General features: G+C 42.4%; 1 protein-coding gene across 2 annotated transcripts; it reads right to left on the bottom strand.

Moving 5' to 3' along the window:
• Positions 1 to 210: 210 nt before the first annotated feature.
• Positions 211 to 19,776, bottom strand: LOC132818713 (nmrA-like family domain-containing protein 1). Of its 2 annotated transcripts, none has more exons than XM_060829754.1 (5): positions 19,662 to 19,776; positions 13,310 to 13,576; positions 5,298 to 5,553; positions 2,748 to 2,941; positions 211 to 501 (listed from the first exon to the last, which is right to left on the bottom strand). In XM_060829754.1, the coding sequence occupies exons 2-5, from the start codon at positions 13,571 to 13,573 to the stop codon at positions 283 to 285; spliced, it is 933 nt and encodes a 310-aa protein (XP_060685737.1). In that variant the 5' UTR covers positions 13,574 to 13,576; positions 19,662 to 19,776; the 3' UTR covers positions 211 to 282. The 2 variants fall into 2 exon arrangements, with proteins under 2 accessions (XP_060685737.1, XP_060685736.1); XM_060829753.1 differs by having other exon boundaries at positions 19,667 to 19,776.
• Positions 19,777 to 19,805: the final 29 nt, after the last annotated feature.

The raw sequence follows: 19,805 nt of genomic DNA, 5'->3' as shown, positions 1-19,805 counted from the left end.
GAGCCAGACCACTTCTGGGCTGCTCAGAGTGACATTGGCAGAAGTCCAAAGCAAATTACAATCTGAAGGACAGTTTGACTTAATGTGCTGGGGAGAAAAGAAAGAGAAAATAAATATGCACATAAACACAAAAGAATGCATTTTATTTCTGAGAACCAACACTTGATAAATGTGGTCAATGATACATCCTCCAGTAAGATATTACTAATTTCCTAGTGGTACTAATTTGGTAAATTTTTTGTAAAAGATTTAGGAACAGCAGTTAACTCTACTCGCATGCATTCATCTGTCTGTCGATTCTGACTGTTCATTATCCAGAGCAGTCCTGAGTAAGGTACTGTTAGCTGAAACCCACTGTTGGAATTGTTGTAACTCTGGATACAGCTCCAGAGTCAAAGCATAGTTCATTTTCTGTCCACCTCGCTTCCAAAATTCAAACATATTCCCAAGGTCCTGAGCTCCTGGTCCTCCAAAGAATTCCACAAACTCTCGGACTGAAATCTGCCATCAAGAGAAAGAAATGGGCAAGTATAATTCAGATTATTATGGAAACTGGATAAAATATCCTGATTGACAGAGTGGATGGGTCTATTCCAGTTACTGCACAAGGATTTTGTTTGGAATATGTAACAGCTGCAAACAGGGTTATGAGCAGGAAGACCGTACCTTAGTTGTCCATGCTCTTTCATTTCAGGTGCATGTGGCATTAGGTTAAAAGCCAAGAATTGAAGAGGAGTATAAGAGGAACTAAGTATTGACATTATACTAAAGCTGTCAAATTTAGATTGCAAAAGGAGGAAGATAATCTGGAAGGAAATGAGAGGTTTGACAAAAGCCCCAGTAGGGACTGTTGTGTTAAGTCTTGCTTTAAACAAAGTGAAGGTGCAGAGTAATAACTGGAATTAAGAAAGATGAAAGAAGATATTTTAAAAGTACAATGACCACTATATCATTAATAGAAAAACAGAGGGGCAAATGAATGTTAAAGGAAAGATCACACCTCAGACAATAAATGTTACTTATTCAGTTTAGGAGCGCAAAACAAATTCTAAAAAAAACTTTTGATATAGGAATCGTGTTCAAGTCTTGGACAGAATAGTCATATCTGCTTTATACTTTACAACTGCACTCTCAACTTTCTACTGAAAGCTGCAAAAGCAGTTATGTCTCAACTATTCTGAGTAGGATAAGAAATCCTAACTCTGATCATGATCGAATTAAAAGTTACCCAGCTACCTTTAGACAATTTTATTGCTGGAGATTCCTGAACCTGAGCCCACTGTTATGAAGCTGTCCAAGAATCCACAAATCCAGCACCATGTAGGGTCATTGTAGAAACCACACCCACATTTGGAATAGTCCATGTGCTCTGTGCTATGATGTAGTTGTCTAACAGCAAACCTGCCACTTAGACAACTCCTACAAAAGAATAATTAATTGTGGGGTTTAGATGGAATTAGTTATGGGTTTAGGGTGTCAGGTGGGTGAGGCCAGGAAGGATGCCAGGTTTGTAGCATGCCAGCTGGATGGTGTGTGGTGGGATAGAGAAGATTCCATGGGACAGGTTAAGTTGATGAGAGCTTAGGGAGGTGAGGGATTGTGAATTGTCGGCTTCAGGGGTACAGAGTACTGTGTATCTTCTGGGTCCAGCCAAGGGGATATTGGGTCCAAGAGGGTCAGGCTGGTGAAGGGCTTGTCATGTCCAACAATGGGGAAGAAATTGGAAATGCTGGATGAGGTTGATTTTGACTCTGGTCAGGGCAAAAACTGTCAGGTTTGGAAAGGGGAGAGGTAGCAGGGTCTGAAAGGGGTAAGAGGTGGCAGGGGGAGGAGGCAGGACCTGAGTGGGGAGAAGGATGGCCTGGTCTGAGAGGGGAGAACAGGGCAGGTCTGGGAAGGGAGAGAAGTTGCTGGGTTTGGTAATGTCGTTTTCTGATCATTGTGGCGGGGAAGGCTGTCGGGTCATTAGGAGTTGGAGAGGCAGTTTGATAGTTCCCCAGGGTTTAGAATAGGTTTTGTAACCTTTATCTTTTCCTGCGTAACTATTAGGCTTAAATGATTTGGAATCTTCTAAAGTTCCTTACTTGAAGGGGCTGTTTTGGAAAGTTCCAGATGCAAGTGAATTGCCCAGGAGCAGGTTCAATTTCCTAGGAAATTCCCATGAAGCCTTGTGCAGTGGGGATTTTGCAGAAACACAATTCCAGCCAGCGCTGTGCCAACACCTCTCTGCCTATCTGCACACAGAAGCAATATGTTTTGGAAAGTCAATAGGTAGCCAAATGATGGGTTAAATGGCCTACTTCTATTTCTGCATCTAATGGGTAATAATGTAAAACTGCATTTTAAAAGAATTCTTTCTGCTCATTCATTACCTCTTGAGAAAAGGAACATTTTTCAGATTTGATCAAACCCCGTCATCATCACCATTATAACAAGTAAAACAATGCTGAGTTAAACAATCAAATAAACCTCCTGGTGTACCAATATGATTTTCATTTTCACACCGACCCTCCATCTGATCTGATATCTGATTAACAAAGTTCTATGCCAAAGGTTAACATCCAAGACAAACGGCTTTGTCTAAATTCATTTCACTTTTCGTGTTTTGTATTTCTAATCTAAGTCCCTGAAATAAAATGATAACATGTTGACCCATACACAATGCTGCTCAACAATCGTTTTCATCCACAAGCTGCTTCTGAGAATCAACTAATCCAGTGACAATATGTTTTTAAGATGGGTCATACCCGGGAATCTTTAAACTGTTTGGGATATAGGTGGTGTGTGAGAATTCGTGCATATTCCTGGATCTTCAGCCTGCCTGCTGACAGAAAACAGCTCTTTCCAATCCAGCGCTGTGGGCTTTTAAACAAGGCTGTCACAACTGGACCAATCTGGTTGATACTTATTCCATCCATGGCTGTTTCTCCCATAGGAATGACTGTAAACAACAAAGAACAATTCTAAAAAGTAAAACAAGCGCAGCATCTGGAGGATTTTCACCTAGTAAAAAAAAGTGAACACTTATGCTGTTTATAAAGTTTATATACTCTTTATACAGAGCAAACATGTTACTTAGATTTTAACGACTATCTTTTCTTCAACCACATACCTAAGAAGGAACAATGTGCATTTATTCAGCATGTTTCACTTCCTAGAACATCACAAAACTCTTTGCTATTATTTTTGAAGCATAGTCATTGTTCAGTTTGTTCCTGAAAACAGCCCACTAACAGACGAGGTAAATGTTGACCAGGGACACTAGATGCTCCACTGAATAGTCAGCTTCAGATTATATACTGAAGTTATGGAGTGACACTTTTGTCATCATGCGCAGCAGAATATGTCAGCATGTCACTGGTGAAGCTGATGCACACTAGAGAAACAAACAGATGGCCATTTCCTCCTTTGCAAACTAATCAACATCCAACTAAATTCACAGAAACGCAGCAAATAGTGGCAGTGGCAAGTCATTCAGTCCAGTGACATGATCTCCACAGCCTTCAGCGGTACAGAATTCTGGAGTTCGTCGCTCTCTGAGTGAAGAGACTTTTATTTCATTCTGAAGTAGTCTACTGCACATCCTGAGACCGTGACTCCTTGTTCAGGATTTGGGACCTCCATCCACTCTGCCCAGCCCTGTTATAAATGTATATGTTTCATTGAGATCCCCTCTAAATTCTACAGATTACAGACCCAGCCAACATAATCTCTCCTGATGGGAAAAATTTGTCATCCCACAAGTCAGTCTACAGTCTCTCAATGGCAAGTTTTCAGTGATTCACTGATTTCCTTTCGACACAATCATTACAATGTTTCCTTTTTCACCAAGTCGCTACATCTGCTGTTTTATTTGTGCAATAAGTAACCAACAATATTCAATTTCTGGTTCTACATTTTCTGCAAACATAAAAACAGTAGGTGTCCAGAGTATACAGTAGTTACTGTTGTCCAAGGTCATCGTTCTGAAAGAATTCATGTTGAAGCTGCAACAAACTTCAACCAATCTGATGTTAAACAGTCTTTGGAGATAGACAAATCAATCTATCACGAGACCCTAAGTGAATGTCTTTTCTGGCTCCTGATAATATGATGGATAATTAGTCAGTGTAACTTGGATCAGGTGTGATCATTCAATCAAACGGCATATTTGTTAGAAGATAAATGCTTCTTCTCATTAAGAGTATAACACAGCTACTCAGATAGGCCCTTCAACTCTATCGATCTGGGTTTGGTGATGTAGTGATAGTGTTCTGGGTCAGTACATTCTGGTTCAAGTACCATCTTCCCTGGGTGTGTGTCATAACATGTCTGAGCAGGCTGATTAAAATGACTATAAATTTTAGACTCATGAGGCTGGGATTGCTTTATAAAAGAGTAGAAAGGAGTATTGGTGACAACGCTGTACCCAACCACAACCAGCCTGTGACTGGTTCTGCAACACATGTCATTACCACATGGGTAAAACACTCTGATCCCATGTTGTCCCCATTCACACACTGATGCGAGGGAGAAGATTGCAAAGCTGATAATGCATCTTAGTGATTGTGAATGAAATGTGCCATCTTCTGATTCTAACTTCATCTCTTTTATATAAATGTTAGAGAGGTTTTCTAGAACCTCATTATTCTAAGTAGCTTCTCTGGTGATCATTGCACATACCTCGTTCACTCAAACCGGGTACACAGAATGTAAATGTGAGACTTGTGACCCCCTTCTGATGCCAATCTTTATTGATGAGAAATGTGAGGGTTCTCAGCATTGCTGCTGAGTAAGCATATTTTCTGGTCTATACCCATTCAGATTAGGAAAAAGTTAGGACTGCAGATGTTGGAGATCAGAGTCGAGAGTGTGGTGCTGGAAAAGCACAGCAGGTCAGGCAGCATCCGAGGAGCAGGAGAATTGATGTTTCGGATATAAGCCCTTCATCATGTTTCTCCTGTTCCTCAGATGCTGCTTGACCTGCTGTGCTTTTCCAGCACCACACTCTCGACCCATTCAGATAACCTCACTCAGCCATTGTTTTGAAAGAACATATGCACCACCAGTGGAACAAGCACAGGCCGCCTGGCTTTTTGTGGAGGGGATTTCCAAAGACTCTCAACTCTCAGAGAAAAAAAGGTTTCTTCATTTTTGTTTAAACTGAGTGCCTCTTTACTTTTAAACTATGAATCCTACTTCTAGATTCTCACCATCTTCGAGGAATTCTTTATGGATTCTTTGGATCTTTTACCCTTAAATTTATAGTAAATAGAAGGTATTTTTGCAATTCACGAAAACTGAAATTCAATCCTTACCAATTTTGTAAGTGTTATTTCCAACTGGGTTTGGTTTGAATGTTGTCAGAAAACTTTCAAAGTAAAATGGAACTATAATCTCCGTCTTGGGCAAACCAATTTCATTCATGTAATCATTGATGCATGCTTTTGCATCCATGTGTCTTGCTGGGAGACCATATTTCCTGTGAACATGATGAGCTCCACTAAGCACAATCTGCCTGATGTTGTGCTGTTTACATATGTCAGCTATCCTGTGGCCCTGCTGAACTTCAGCCTGCAGAAGAAAGAAACATAATGGGAAGGAAATTGTTTTTAAAATGGTAAACCATTGGGCTATTTTCCTACTTCCTCTGTAAGACAAGCTGGTGGTGTAAGGATTATATTTGCCTATTATGCAATCATCTTGTGAAAGAGTCACTTGGTACTGCATGGTAGTACAGAATTTAGATATTGCTGATAAGAGAGTCATATTACCAGAGCTTTTGTCTTGTACTGATCAGGACAAATGCATGAATTTAGTCTAATTACAGTAATCTATTCAGTAGGATGAAAGGGGTACTGATTAGTTGACAAGTCAACTCTGATTAGCTGAATTATTTCCATTAAGAAAGCAATGGAAAACAATTGGCTCCCCAAGCTCCCAGTTAATTCAAAAACATCAAATTAGTCAGTATATATTTGGAACAATATCTGGAGCAGTAATCTCTTTCACAACTTTCCATGGCTGACATATAGTGGAATCAGCTTATTGTTTCCTAATTCCAGGATGTTTACCTTCATCACCCAATCAGAAATCCATTCCTGTCTCTAGGCCTTGTAGTCCTCAGTTTGAATTTACGATCTACACCCAAAAAGTGCAGTTTAACTTGGAGTCTTGTTTGGTTTACTTTCCTATGATTTTTATTTTAAATGCAGTTTGTTAATATTCATTATACCTCTATATATGCACTTTGCAGTCTCATTTTCTCAAGATGGAAATGTCCATTTTTCCCTCATTTCTTCTCACAATTCCATTCATTGACACTAGGGGCATCATTTAGAATAAAGGCAGATGGCATTAAATATTGCATTGCCAGTTGACGATGTCTCACGCCTAAATCTCATTTTTCACAGCAGCCTGGGTAGGGGCTGGGGTGACTCAGCACTCTTGACAGGCTTTGGGATCTTCACTGCACAGCTATCCACAGCTCTGCCTGCAGGGCACTCTGTACAGGGAGATGGTAGCCCAGCAGTGGTGGCCATTTTTAATTTAAACAATTTAAGTGTTGCTGAGAGATAAAGCACCCTCTCTCTCCTCTACCTGCAACAGCTGGCTGCAGCTCCTTCCATACTCAAGGGTGTCTGACTAACCACCCAGCTTCACAAAACCAAATAGCATCCTGATTTGGGCAGTGAGTGCACCCTCTGGCCACCAAATGGCCAATGCATTGAAAATCCACGCTGGTTGAATGGTCAGGTTCCTAACACAGGAAGGTACAGGTTCAATTCCCATCATCAGCTTATGAAGGACTCTCCTTCTCAACCTCTCCCCTTGCGTAAGCATGGTAATCCTCAGGCTAAACCACCATCGGTCATTTCTATTGAATGAAAAAACAGCCCTCCAGTTGGGTAAAACAATGGCGACTGTACCTTTTACTTAACTCAGAACACAAACTCCTATCCCAGGGATCAGTCACAGTACAGCCTCTGCACTTCCTCCATGGTTTGAATGTCTCTCCTGGTTTACTTCTCCATGTCCGTCTGTGTGTTTTTTGCTGAACAGCCACCCCCTCACCAGTGTAAGTACTGATCCCTTTCTGCATATGTAGTTAATATCATCGATCCAGGCTGGGCAAGCAATTACATTTCAACCCTGACTAAAACAGAAAGTGCGGGGGGATCCAAGATGGCGGCGACCCAGCGAGTCTGAGTCTATAGTGCTCTTCCCAAGACTTGGGTAAAGTGGGTCACCCACTCCCACCACACTCACCAAATCATTCATAATAGCTGTTAAATTTAAATAGTTGCTTAGTATTATATTTAAGTAGTCTAATATTTAGTGAAAAATGACCAAAGGGAAGGGAGTCCGCAGCTCTCAAAAAGCAGGACCCCCTCCCCCACCCTCTCCCTCTTCAGCTGCAGCAGAGGCGTCCACAGCCGCCCCGGGGGACTTACCGATGGTAACAAGCCTTGTGGAGATGATCACCAAGCTGGACGCGAAGATCGATGCCTTCATTGAGGAGTCCCGACATCGCTGGGAATCACTCTCGGCCGCGCTGCAGAAGCACGGCCGAGACATCCAGGAACTGGAGCGCCGAGTCGGAGGGGCGGAGTTAAAGGCCGCGACCTCGGAGACTGCAGCTCAATCGACCGCCGATCAGGTCCGGACTCTCGAGCAGCGAGTCCGGACCTTAGAAAATCATATTGACGACCTCAATAATCGAGGTCGTCGAAAAAATATTCAGTTGCTGGGCCTTCCCGAACGGGAAGAGGAAGGCCAGCTTACAGCATTCCTGGAGCAGTGCCTGCCACAGCTTTTAAATCTGCATGCTGGATCAGGCCAGGTAAGGGTGGAATGGGCCTACCGGGTCGCAATACGTGGGCCCGGCTCAAACCAGCGCCCACGCCCGGTCCTGTTCCAGCTGCAGAGCTATAGGGAGAGGCAGGCATTCGATGAGGTGAAGAAGCGTTTAAGGGACTTAAATACTCAGTACTCCTTACGCTATCCAGCGACGCTACGCTTTAACCACGAAGGATCTATATAAAACTTTGGTTCACCAGAGAAGGCTAAGGAATTCTTGGACTCTCTTAAATAAACTGCAAGAGATTGTGGATGTTGGTTTGCCTTTCCCCCCACTTTGGTCTATATTCCCCCTTTTTTTTTCTTCTCTTTTTTTTTACCTCATTGTTTAATATTATCATGGGGGGCGGGGAGAGGGATTTGATTTTCTCCCCCCCCCGCTTGGTTTGTTTTCTTTTATTACTTTATGTATATATGTGGGTATGTATGTATATATATGTTGGAGAGATTGGTTAATGTTAGTGGGGGGAGGTGGTTACATTATTCTATTTTACCTCTGTCTTTAGGAGCGGGGTTGTTTTTCCCCTGTTATTTTGTATTATTATATCTAATTATTACTTGTTGAGATTGTAATTTTATAGTTATATATTTATATATAGTATTAACATTCCCAAATATATCCAGGTGTTGGTGTGGGCGGGGGTAGGGTGCTCACTGTTAACTCTAGCTTTGTATTATATTTGAATTCTCCTCATTTTATTGAGGAGCACCTGGGTCAAGGGTGGGGCATTGGTTGAGAGAGGATAAGATGGACTTTTGGAGAGGAAGTGACGCTTCCTGGGAATAAGGGGGAAAATCTCCATTTAGGTACGTTTTATATTTTTCTTATTTAGAAATAGTTTTTTATTATATTGTTGTGAGTGTAATAGAGAGCCTTTATTTTTGTAAATTTTATATGCTCCATGCTCGGGATGTTCCAGATAGGGTTTCCCCTCCCAAGGGGTCTCGGATCTGCCCAGATGATTATGGTTGATCAGTCGGTTAAGTGGTGCACCTGGAATGTCAAGGGGAGTAATTCGCCAGTCAAAAGGAAGAAAATATTATCAAATCTTAAGAAAGAAAGAGTTGATATAGCTCTCCTACAAGAGATACACCTGTCGGATAAAGAACATTTAAAATTACGGCAGGGCGGATTTGATCAGGCCTTTTTCTCTTCTTTTAGCTCAAAAAGCAGGGGAGTTGTTATTCTTGTTCGGAAGAATTTCCCTTTCAAAATTCTAAATCAGATAAAAGACAAATTTGGACGATATATTTTGATTAAAGCCCTCGTAAATGGAGAGGAATATGGGATTCTAAATTTGTACTGCCCCCCGGCACACCCCTCTAAATTTATAACGGAAGCTTTTTCAAAATTGATGGCCTTTGGTGCCCGTCATACAATTATAGGGGAAGACTTTAATGTATTATGGATCCGGAAATAGATAGGATTCCCAAGAGTGCTGCTGGAGTATCTCCCAGATCTAGACAATTGGCGGATCTGAATAAAGAATTAGGATTGGTAGATGTATGGAGATGTCTTCATCCACAGGGTAGAGATTTTTCTTTCTACTCTAATCCACATAAATGTCATACAAGAATTGATATGTCTTTTGTCCCATCGATTTTTTAAAATTCTATGTTATCCTGTAAAATAGGTACTATAGCGATTTCCGACCACGCCGCTGTATATATGGAAACTAAGGCAAGGAACAATGGGACATCCGCTCGGCATTGGCGTATGGACCCCTTCCTGATAAAAGATAGTAAATTTGTAAAGTACTTCTCCCAAGAATTTAAAACTTTTTTAGAAATTAATTCAGGTACGGCTAGCAACCCATCAATGATGTGGGAGACCATCAAAGCTTATGCACGAGGTTTGACCATCTCCTACTCAGAAGAAACTGAAGGGAGAGCAACAGCGTCTGCTCAAAGCTCGCTTAACAGCAGCTGAAACAGCATACGCTGATAGACCTTCTATTATAAAATTGCAAAGGATTACGGCTCTTAGGACAGCACTAAACACTACGCTTACTCAAACGGCTAAGAGGGAAATATTATTTGCAAAACAAAGGTTATATGAATATGGCGACAAACCGGGTAGATACTTAGCATTTCTTGCAAAGAAAAAGAAGGCCCCTCAGACTATTACGACTATCAAGGAAAGTACAGGTACCTTGACTCATGATCATAAAAAGATTAATGCGATCTTTAGAGAATTTTATTCTGAGTTATATAAATCGCAGGATTGTGAAGATAGGACTAGGAGGATGCAGTCATTTTTAAAAAATTTGACCTTTCCGGGCTTGACTCCGGAACAGGTATCGGCCCTAAATGCTCCTCTAACAGTCCAAGAAATACTTGATGCAATTAGGCAACTCCAGAGCGGAAAGGCACCGGGTCCAGATGGTTTTCAAGCTGAATTCTATAAAGAATTTACAGAAATATTGGCTGATCCACTTATGGACATGTATAACTTTGCACATAGTCAGGTCTGTCTCCCGCCCACGCTGAAAGAGGCAAATATCTCTCTTATCCTCAAAAAAGGAAAAGATCCAGAAGACTGTACATCTTATAGACCAATATCCTTGCTAAATGTAGATTTTAAAATCCTCTCTAAAATGTTAGCACTGAGACTAGAAAGGGTACTGCCATATATTATAAAGGAGGATCAGACGGGATTTATTAAAGGCCGTAGATCATCCAATAATATTAGAAGGGTCTTGAATATGATCCAAGCCTGTCATCAGGGAAAGATACCAGGAGTAGTAATTTCATTAGACGTGGAAAAGGCATTCGATAGGGTTGAATGGTCATATTTGTTTTACACATTGGAAAGGTTTGGCGTTGGACAGGTGTTTACCAAATGGGTCTCAGCATTGTATAGTGATCCCAAAGCAGTTGTTATTACCAATGGATTAAGATCGGATAGCTTCAGTGTGGGTAGGGGCTGCCGTCAGGGATGTCCTCTCTCGCCATTGTTATTTACGCTAATAATTGAACCACTAGCAGAAGCTATACGGACTGATCCTAATATAACGGCCCTGAGGATTGGTACAGGTAAACACAAAATTACCCTTTATGCAGATGATGTTCTTTTATTCCTCAATAATCCTCTGATGTCAGTACCTCGTCTAATTCAAGTTATTAATACATTTAGTGCATTCTCAGGCTATAAAATTAATTTTTCAAAATCGGAGACTATGCCAATGGGTGGCCTGGTTATGACACCCCACTTAGTGGACGGATCCCTTTTTCCCTTTCGTTGGTCCCTGGAGGGCTTCTTATATTTAGGTATTTTTATTACTCCAGTATTTGGTCAGTTGTATAGGGCTAATTTTGTGCAATTACTGGAAAGGATAAGGCAGGACCTCCAGCGATGGGGAGACCTTCCAATTTCCTGGTTGGGTAGAATAGCACTAATTAAAATGAATGTTCTGCCCCGTCTCTTATACCCTATGAGAATGCTCCGGTGATGCTGCCAAGGATAGCCCTACGTAAATTATATGGCTGGCTGGGTTCCTTTATTTGGAATCATAGGCGGCCCCTTATTAAGCTGAAGAAGCTACAGCTTCCACAGGCAAGGGGAGGACTGGATTTCTCAGACTTTAGGAAATATCAGTTAAGTTCCCTACTAAGTTACATAGCTGATTGGGTCTTGTTTGATCCACAATCAATCTGGCTGGACATCGAGGCCTCCCAAGTAAAATACCCACTTACTAACCTCTTATTTTCAGACAAGAGGAAAATCATTACAGATCACTGTAAAAACCCCATAATACTAAACACAATTAAGGCCTGGAATATAATGCGGCAAAATGAGGGTAATTTACATAAAACATCCCCCCACGCACCGATAGTAGGGGCATGGGGATTCCAACCGGGGTTTACAGATGCCACTTTTAAACTCTGGAGATCCAGGGGTATCTCATGTTTAGGGGACCTATTTAAAGATGGGGTCCTGATGTCCTTTGAACAGCTGCGTCAGAAATTCGGATTACCCAATGGAGACCTCTTTTGATACTTCCAAATTCGAGATTATATACAGAAGAAGACTACGTTACTAGATAGTCTTCATAAATCAGATAGAGAATGTAATGTCCTACGACCAGTAGGGGTATCCTCCGTTAGTACTATTTATCATTTACTACATGATGAAGTGTCGGGAGATATGGACAATCTGCTTAAAACATGGGATCAGGATTTGGGACTAGAAATCTCTATAGAAATGTGGAATGATATTTGGGAAAATGCTTGAAGAATTACTATCTGTAACAGAACCCAGGCTATCCAGCTGAAGATACTTCATAGGGCCCATATAGCACCGGCTCGATTGGCAAAATTTAAGGCAGGAGCATCTCCAATGTGTCCCAAATGCAAAATAGAGGTGGGCACTCTGGTACATTGCCTATGGACTTGTCATAAGATCCGTAGATATTGGACTAAAGTAGCAAGTACCCTGACAGATATTTTAGGAACGGAAATTAGAGTGGACCCTGTATCTCTCCTTTTGGGCTTTTCGAACTTTTCCTCCCTGGATACGCACGGGAAGAGACTATTTTCTATTCTCTCTTTCTGTGCAAGGAAAAATATTTTGATGAACTGGGTGGCTGAGGGCCCCCCTGGACTTTCAAATTGGCACAGATTAATTATGGAATATATTCCCCTTGACTTCCTTGCACCGAAAGACTGAATTATTTTATAAAATATGGCAGCCCTTTTTGAATTACATAAATGCAGATATTTCGGCCATCCTAACAAGGGCCTTTATTTAGTGAAGATTACAAACCTGGCTGCTCCGGGGCCCCTTGGGAGAGGAATCCCACACGAATACGGGTTTTATTACATTTGATGTTAATACATTCCGAGCATGTAAGAGACTTAAGTATACACTCTGGTTAGTTATAGGTTAGATTAGTAGAAAGTTGAGTTTTGGTTTTTTTTTAATTTTATTTTGGTTTTTGTTTTTTTTCTTTCCTTTGTTAAATTTTGACTATTGTATATTTGATTTAATTGTACATCAATGTTTGTATTTGAGAGTTTTGTTTATTTTTATAAACTTGCAAAAATGTTAAATTTCTAATAAAAATATCTATAAAAAAACACAGAAATTGCCAGTAAAACTTAGCAGGTCCAATCCTTTCTGTTTTTAATTCTGATCTCCAGAATCTGAAATAGCTTATTTTAATTATGTTTAAATGTTTGTTATTATTTTGGCCATCCCTAACTGCCCAGTCTAGAGACGCATACAAGTCAACATAAAGGACATGAGTGACTCAGAGCGGTTTTTCCTGATATCCAGGAATTGGACTCTTAATTCCAGATTTACATTGAATTGCAATTAGCACAAATTCAAATCTGACCATCAGCTATGGTGGGATTCGAACCTAGATTACCCAGACAGAGACTACGTGGGTCTCTGGATTACTAGTCCAGAGATTATACCACAGGGCCTTCACCTCTTGTTTGGAAGGAATGTAATGATATGACTAACCCTCAGAGAATCCTTGTTGTTGAAATCTGTGTGGGTGATGACAAAGCACTTGTGTGCACCACACAAAGTGGCGCTGATGCTGTCGGGATTGTTGAAGTCTACCAGTAATGGGTGTGCCCCTGCTGTCTGCAGTTCCTGAGCAGTGGGAGAGGTTAACTCTTGAACTACAGCCCGCACTGTGAAATGACCATCTTGGAGCAAGGCGGTGGCTATAGCTTTCCCTTGGCACTTGTCAGCCCCAAAAACAGTCACAATCTCGGACATCCTCTGGAACGAAAGGATAATGGAGATTAACAGGGTCTGCTGAGAATGGGATGGTTCCTGTTAATTAAATAAATGACAAAAATCTTATTTTGCAATTGTATCATTTTCTTTTCACTGAAATTATCAACTGGAAAATTTCCACACTATTCAGATAATGACGTGGTAGTAAATTGACTGAATGCCAGTTTGTAATTAGCAAGAAAGTTAGTTGTTGACTTTTGGCTGCTTTAGGTTTTTTTTTAAACTTAGACTGTTAATTACAGAACTGAAGAAAATGGGAGGAAAATGCCTAAATCTGATCCAAGACTGAAGGTCAGAAGAAAGATGTTTTCCTTCAGAGCGATGGAGATGTTGAATGACACACTCCAGTTAAATTGCAGATGTTCAATCTCTTTAGAAGCTGAATAAGTCTTTAATATTCAAGACGATAAAGAGAACACAGTGATGTGTGTTCGGGGAGTGTAGCTCAGCAATTATCAGTAGAGATGGGAAAATAAGGATGAAGATCAAAGATACAGGGACAGTATAGCATAGGAACAGACTCTACGGCACACCAAGACTGCACTGACACATGAGGCCTTTCTAAACTGGAAATTTTTTGCCTGTAAGTGGTCCGTATCCCTCCAGTCTCTGGCAAGTCATATATCTGTCAAGATGGCAGTGAAACATTGCTACAGTACCCAGCTCCACCTCCTCTGGCAGTGCACTTCAGGTGCCTACCACCCTCTGTATAAAATACTTGCCTCCTTTAAAACTTTAAATTTCCTTTAAACTTATTCCCTTTTTCCTTAAACCTAGTTCCCCTAGTAATTGACATTTCTACCCTGAGAAAATGACTCAGACTATCAATTCTGTCCACGCTTCTCATAAATTTTGTAAATTTCTTATCAGGTCAGTCCTCATCTTTCAAGTTAAAGTGAAAACAAATCAAGTTTGTCCAATCCCTTTTTGTAGCTAATACCCTCCAATCCAGGCAACATCCCGGGAAACTGTACCTTACCCACTCCAAAGCCTCCACATCCTTCTGTTAGTGTGGTGACCAGAATTGTATATAATATTCCAAATGTGGCCTAACCAAAGTTCAGGACAGCTGGAACTTGACTTGCCAATTTTTACACTCTATGCTGTGACCAATGAAGGCAAGCATGTCATATGCCTTCTTGCCCACCTTATCCACTTGTGTTGCCACTTTCTGGGAACTGTGGACCTGCACACTGAAATCCCCCTGTATGTTGATGCTACTAAGGGTTCTGCCTCATACTTTATACAACTATTTTGCATGAGATCTTCCAAGATGCATCAATTCACATTTGCCCAGGATAAACTCCACTGGCCATTTCTCTGCCTGTCGAAACCCTGCTGGATCCTCTGGCAGTTCTCCTCAATCTTTGTGTCATCTGAAACCGTATTTTTCTCCTCCAAACCATTATGTATTTTTATTACAAACAACAAGTGTCCGAGCACTGAATCCCTGTGAAACACCACTGGGCACAGATCTCCAATCTGAAAACTGTGCTTCCACCACTGCTCTCTGTCTTCTATGACTAAGCCAGTTTTGGATCGAGCTTACCAGGGGATCCCATGTTATGTCACCTTTTCTATCAGCCTGCAATGAGAGAACTTCTCAGAAGCCTTGATCAATCCCATGTCGACAACATCTACCACCTCACCCTCATCAATCATCTTTGTCACTTCCTCAAAAATCTCAATCAAATTTGTGAGACATGACCTTTCCTACACAAAGACATTTGTCTATCACTAATAAATAGGTGAGAGGGAAAAGAGACCGAAGGGGCAACTTTTTCACGCAGAGGATGGTATGTGTATGGAATGAGCTGCCAGAGGATGTGGTGGAGGCTGGTACAGTTGCAACATTTAAGAGGCATTTAGATGGGTATATGAATAGGAAGGGTTTGGAGGGATATGGGCCAGGTGCTGGAGGTGGGACTAGATTGGGTTGGGATATCTGGTCGGCATGGACAGGTTGGACCGAAGGGTCTGTTTCCATGCTGTACATCTCTATGACTCTAAGTCCATATTTTTCTAAATGGGAGTAAATTTGATCGCTAAGAGTCTTCTTCAATAATTTCCCCACCTGGAACATAAGGCTCACCAGCCTGTAAATACCTGGATTATCTCTGTTGCCCTTCTTAAACAAAGAAACAATGCTGGCTATTCTTCAGTCCTCAGCGATCTCTCCTGTGACTAAGGGAAGAACGGAAACATTTTGGAAAAGGATGGAGCAATTTCCTCACCGGCCTCTACTAGCATTCTGGGAAAGATCCCATCATGCTTCTTAAAACACACAAAACATCCTCCTTTTTTGACAATTACATGCTCCAAAATATCAACAAATCCTTCCCGAGACTTGCCAAACACCATGTCCTTCTCCTTTGTGAATACTGATGCAAAATGTTCATCAAGGATCACAACCACTTGCACCAGTTTGATGCTTAAGCTCCCTCAGAATCAGAGGAATTCCAGATGAAGGGCTTATGCCTGAAACGTCGATTTTCCAGCTCCTCGGTTACTGCACCACCTGCTGTGCTTTACCAGCACCACAGTCTTATACTCGTTCTGAGGTTCAAAGCCAACAGAGCAGGAAGATAAGGACTGGGGTTGACAGTGTGACAGACAGGAAAGATAAGGACCACAGTGCACAATGTGACACAGAAGAGAGGTCAGGAACAACAGCCGACAGTGTGACAGAGAAAAGAGATCAGGAAAACAGGCTACAGTGTGACAGAGAAGAGACCATCAGGAACACAGTGTACAGTGTGAACAGAGAGGAGAGGTCAGGAACACTGTGTACAGTGTGAAAGAGAGGAGAGATCAGGAACACAGCCTGTAATGTGACAGAGAGGAGAGACCAGGAACACAGTATAAAAAGTGACAGAGAGGAGAGATCAGGTACACAGTGTACAGTGTGACAAAGTGAAGAGAGCAAATACACAGCGTACAGTGTGAAGAGAGGACAGATTAGGACCACAGTCTACAGTGGGACAGAGAGGAAAGATCAGGAACACAGTGTATAAAGTGACAGAGAAGAGATCAGGAACACAGTGCACACTATGACAGAGAGGAGAGATCAGGCCCACAGTGCACACTGTGACAGAGAGGAGCGATCAGAAACACAATGTACAGTGTGACAGAGAGGAGAGGTCAGGAACACAGTGTACGGTGTGACACAGAGGAGAGATCAGGTACACAGCCTGTAGTATGACAGATAGAAGAGGACAGGAACAGTCTGCACTGTGACAGAGAAGAGAGATCAGGTACAGAGTGCACAGTGTGACTGAGAGAAGAGTTCAGGAACACAGCCTGTAGTATGACGGACAGGAGCGATCAGGTACACAGTGTACAGTGTGACAGAGAGGAGAGATCAGATCAGAGTCTACAGTCTGATAGAGAGGAGAAATCAGGAAAACCTTGTAGAGTAATGCAGAACGGAGAGATCAGAAACACAGCCTCCTGTGTGACAGCTAGCAGAGATGGGGAGCACAGACTACAGTGTGACAGAGAGGAGAGATCTGGACCGCAGTGTCCAGTGTGACAGAGTGGAAAGATCAGGAACAGCCCAGAGCATGACAGAGTGGAGAGGTCAGGAACACAGTGTAAAGTACGATTGAGAGGTGAGATCAGGAAACAGCCCACAGTGTGACAGAGAGGAGAGGTGAGGAACACAGTGTACAGTGTGACAGAGAGGAGAGATCAGGAATTCAGCCTACAATGTGACAGAGAGATCAGGAACACAGCGTACAGTCTGACAGAGAGGAGAGATCAGGAACACAGTTGACAATGTGACAGAGAAGAGTGATTGGGAACACAGTCAGCAGGGAGACAGAGAGGAGAGATCAGGAACACAACCAGCAGTGTGACAGAAAGGAGAGATCAGACATACAGTGTACAGTGTAACAGAGAGGAGAGATCAGGTACACAGTCTGTTGTATGACAGATAGAAGAGGACAGGAACACAGCCTATAGTCTGACAGAGAGAAGAGATCAGACACACAGTTGACAATGTGACAGAGGGGAGAGATCAGGACCACAGTTTACAGTGTGACAGAGAGGAGAGGTGAGGAATACAGTGTACAGTGTGACAGAGAGGAGAGATCAGACACAGTTGACAATGTGACAGAGAGGAGAGATCAGGACCACAGTCTACAGTAAGACAGATAGAACAGATTAGGAACACAGTCTACAGTGGGACTGAGAGGAGAGACCAGGAATGCAGTGTATAAAGTGACAGATATGAGAGATCAGGTACAAAATGTATAATGTGACAGAGAGGAGAGATCAGGTACACAATGTACAGTGTGAAGCGAGGAGAGATCGGGAACCCAGGCTACACTGTGTCACAGAGGAGAGATCAGGGACACAGTGTACAGTGTGTCAGAGAGCAGAGATGAGGAATACCGTGCAGTGTGACAGAGAGAAGAGATCAGGAACACAGTGTACACTGAGACACAGAGGAGAGATTGGGTACACAGTGCACAGTGTGACAGAGAGGAGAGATCAGGTACACAGCCTGTAATATGACAGATAGAAGAGGACAGGAACAGTCTGCACTGGGACAGAGAGGAGAGATCAGCGCCATAGTACAGCGTGACAGTGATGAGAGATCAGATCATAGCCTACAGTCTGATAGAGAGGAGAGATCAGGAAAACCTTGTAGAGTAATGCAGAACGGAGAGATCAGAAACACAGCCTCCTGTGTGACAGCTAGCAGAGATGGGGAGCACAGACTACAGTGTGACAGAGAGGAGAGATCTGGACCACAGTGTCCAGTGTGACAGAGTGGAGAGATCAGGAACGCAATGTGCAGTACAACCAAGAGGTGAGATCAGGGAAACAGCCCACAAAGTCACAGAGTGGAGAGGTGAGGAACACAGTGTACACTGTGACAGAGAGGAGAGATCAGGAACACTGCCTATAGTGTGACAGAGAGGAGAGATCAGACACACAATGTACAGTGTGACAGAGAGGAGAGATCAGATATACAGCCTGTAGTATAGAAGAGGACAGGAACAGTCTGCACTGTGACAGAGAGGAGAGATCAGGTACAGAGTGTGCAGTGTGACACTGATGAGACATCAGGAGCACAGCCTACAGTCCGACAGAGAGGAAAGATCAGGAACACAGCCCATAGTATGACAGAATAGAGAGATCAGGAACACAGTGTACAGTACGACTGAGAGGTGAGATCAGGGAACAGCCCACAATGTGACAAAGAGTAGAGATCAGATACACAGTGTACACTATGACAAAGAAAAGAGATCAGGAACACTGCTGACAGTGTGACAGAGAGGAGAGATCAGGAACAAGGTGTACAGTGTGAAAGAGAGGAGAGATCAGGAATATTGCCAACAGTGTGACAGAGAGGAGAGATCAGGAACACAGATGACAATGTGACAGAGAGGAGAGATTGGGAACACAGTCTGCAGGGTGACAGCAAGGAGAGGTGAGGAACACAGTGTACAGCGTGACCGAGAGGTAAGATCAGGAAGACGGTATGCAGTGTGACAGAGATGAGAAAAACAGTGTGCAGTGTGACAGAGAGAAGTGATCAATTACAGTCCACAGTGAGATAGACAGGAGCAATCGGGAACACAGTGTACAGTGAGACAAAGATGAGAGGTCAGAAACACAGTATACAGTGAGACACAGCGGATAGATCAGGAACACAACCCACAGTGTGACAGAGTGGAGAGATGAGGCACACTGTGTACCGTGTGACGGACAGGAGAGTCTGTGCACTCTAAAATGGCTGTCCATATCACTTGAGGTGAAACTAGCCATGCTGTGCAGGAAATTTCAAAGGAACATTTCAGTGATATGTATGACTGTCTCCTGAAAATGCAATGCAGGTAAATTACCTGAACATCAAAATTCAACATCCAGAATATACAGCTCACTATGAGACAGTCAGGTGTCGTTGGTAATGACCTCAACTTCACGTATTATTGGAACAAAGATTTAGAGCGAAACTTGCAGTGCAAACAGGAAAATTGAAGTCCCCTATCCCTCCCATCATCCCCCAAATCTACATCGAGAGTGCACACAGGAAAGCTCTGACAATGCTGCTCACCAAACCTTAGCGCTCTCTTTGCCTTTTCTTTTCTATTCTAATTGGAAAAGATGTGTCTTCAGTTGGGCGTTTGGTCCCTCTGCAGAAGACCTGCCTATTTGTTGATCATGTTATTGTTGTCATGGAAACAGGGAGGCGGAGCAG

Source organism: Hemiscyllium ocellatum, chromosome 9, assembly GCF_020745735.1.
Source record: "Hemiscyllium ocellatum isolate sHemOce1 chromosome 9, sHemOce1.pat.X.cur, whole genome shotgun sequence".
In the NCBI taxonomy this organism is placed as follows: Eukaryota; Metazoa; Chordata; class Chondrichthyes; order Orectolobiformes; family Hemiscylliidae; genus Hemiscyllium; species Hemiscyllium ocellatum.
The sequence above is the reverse complement of the archived record's forward strand: the minus strand, read 5'-3'. Positions and strand labels throughout refer to the sequence as shown.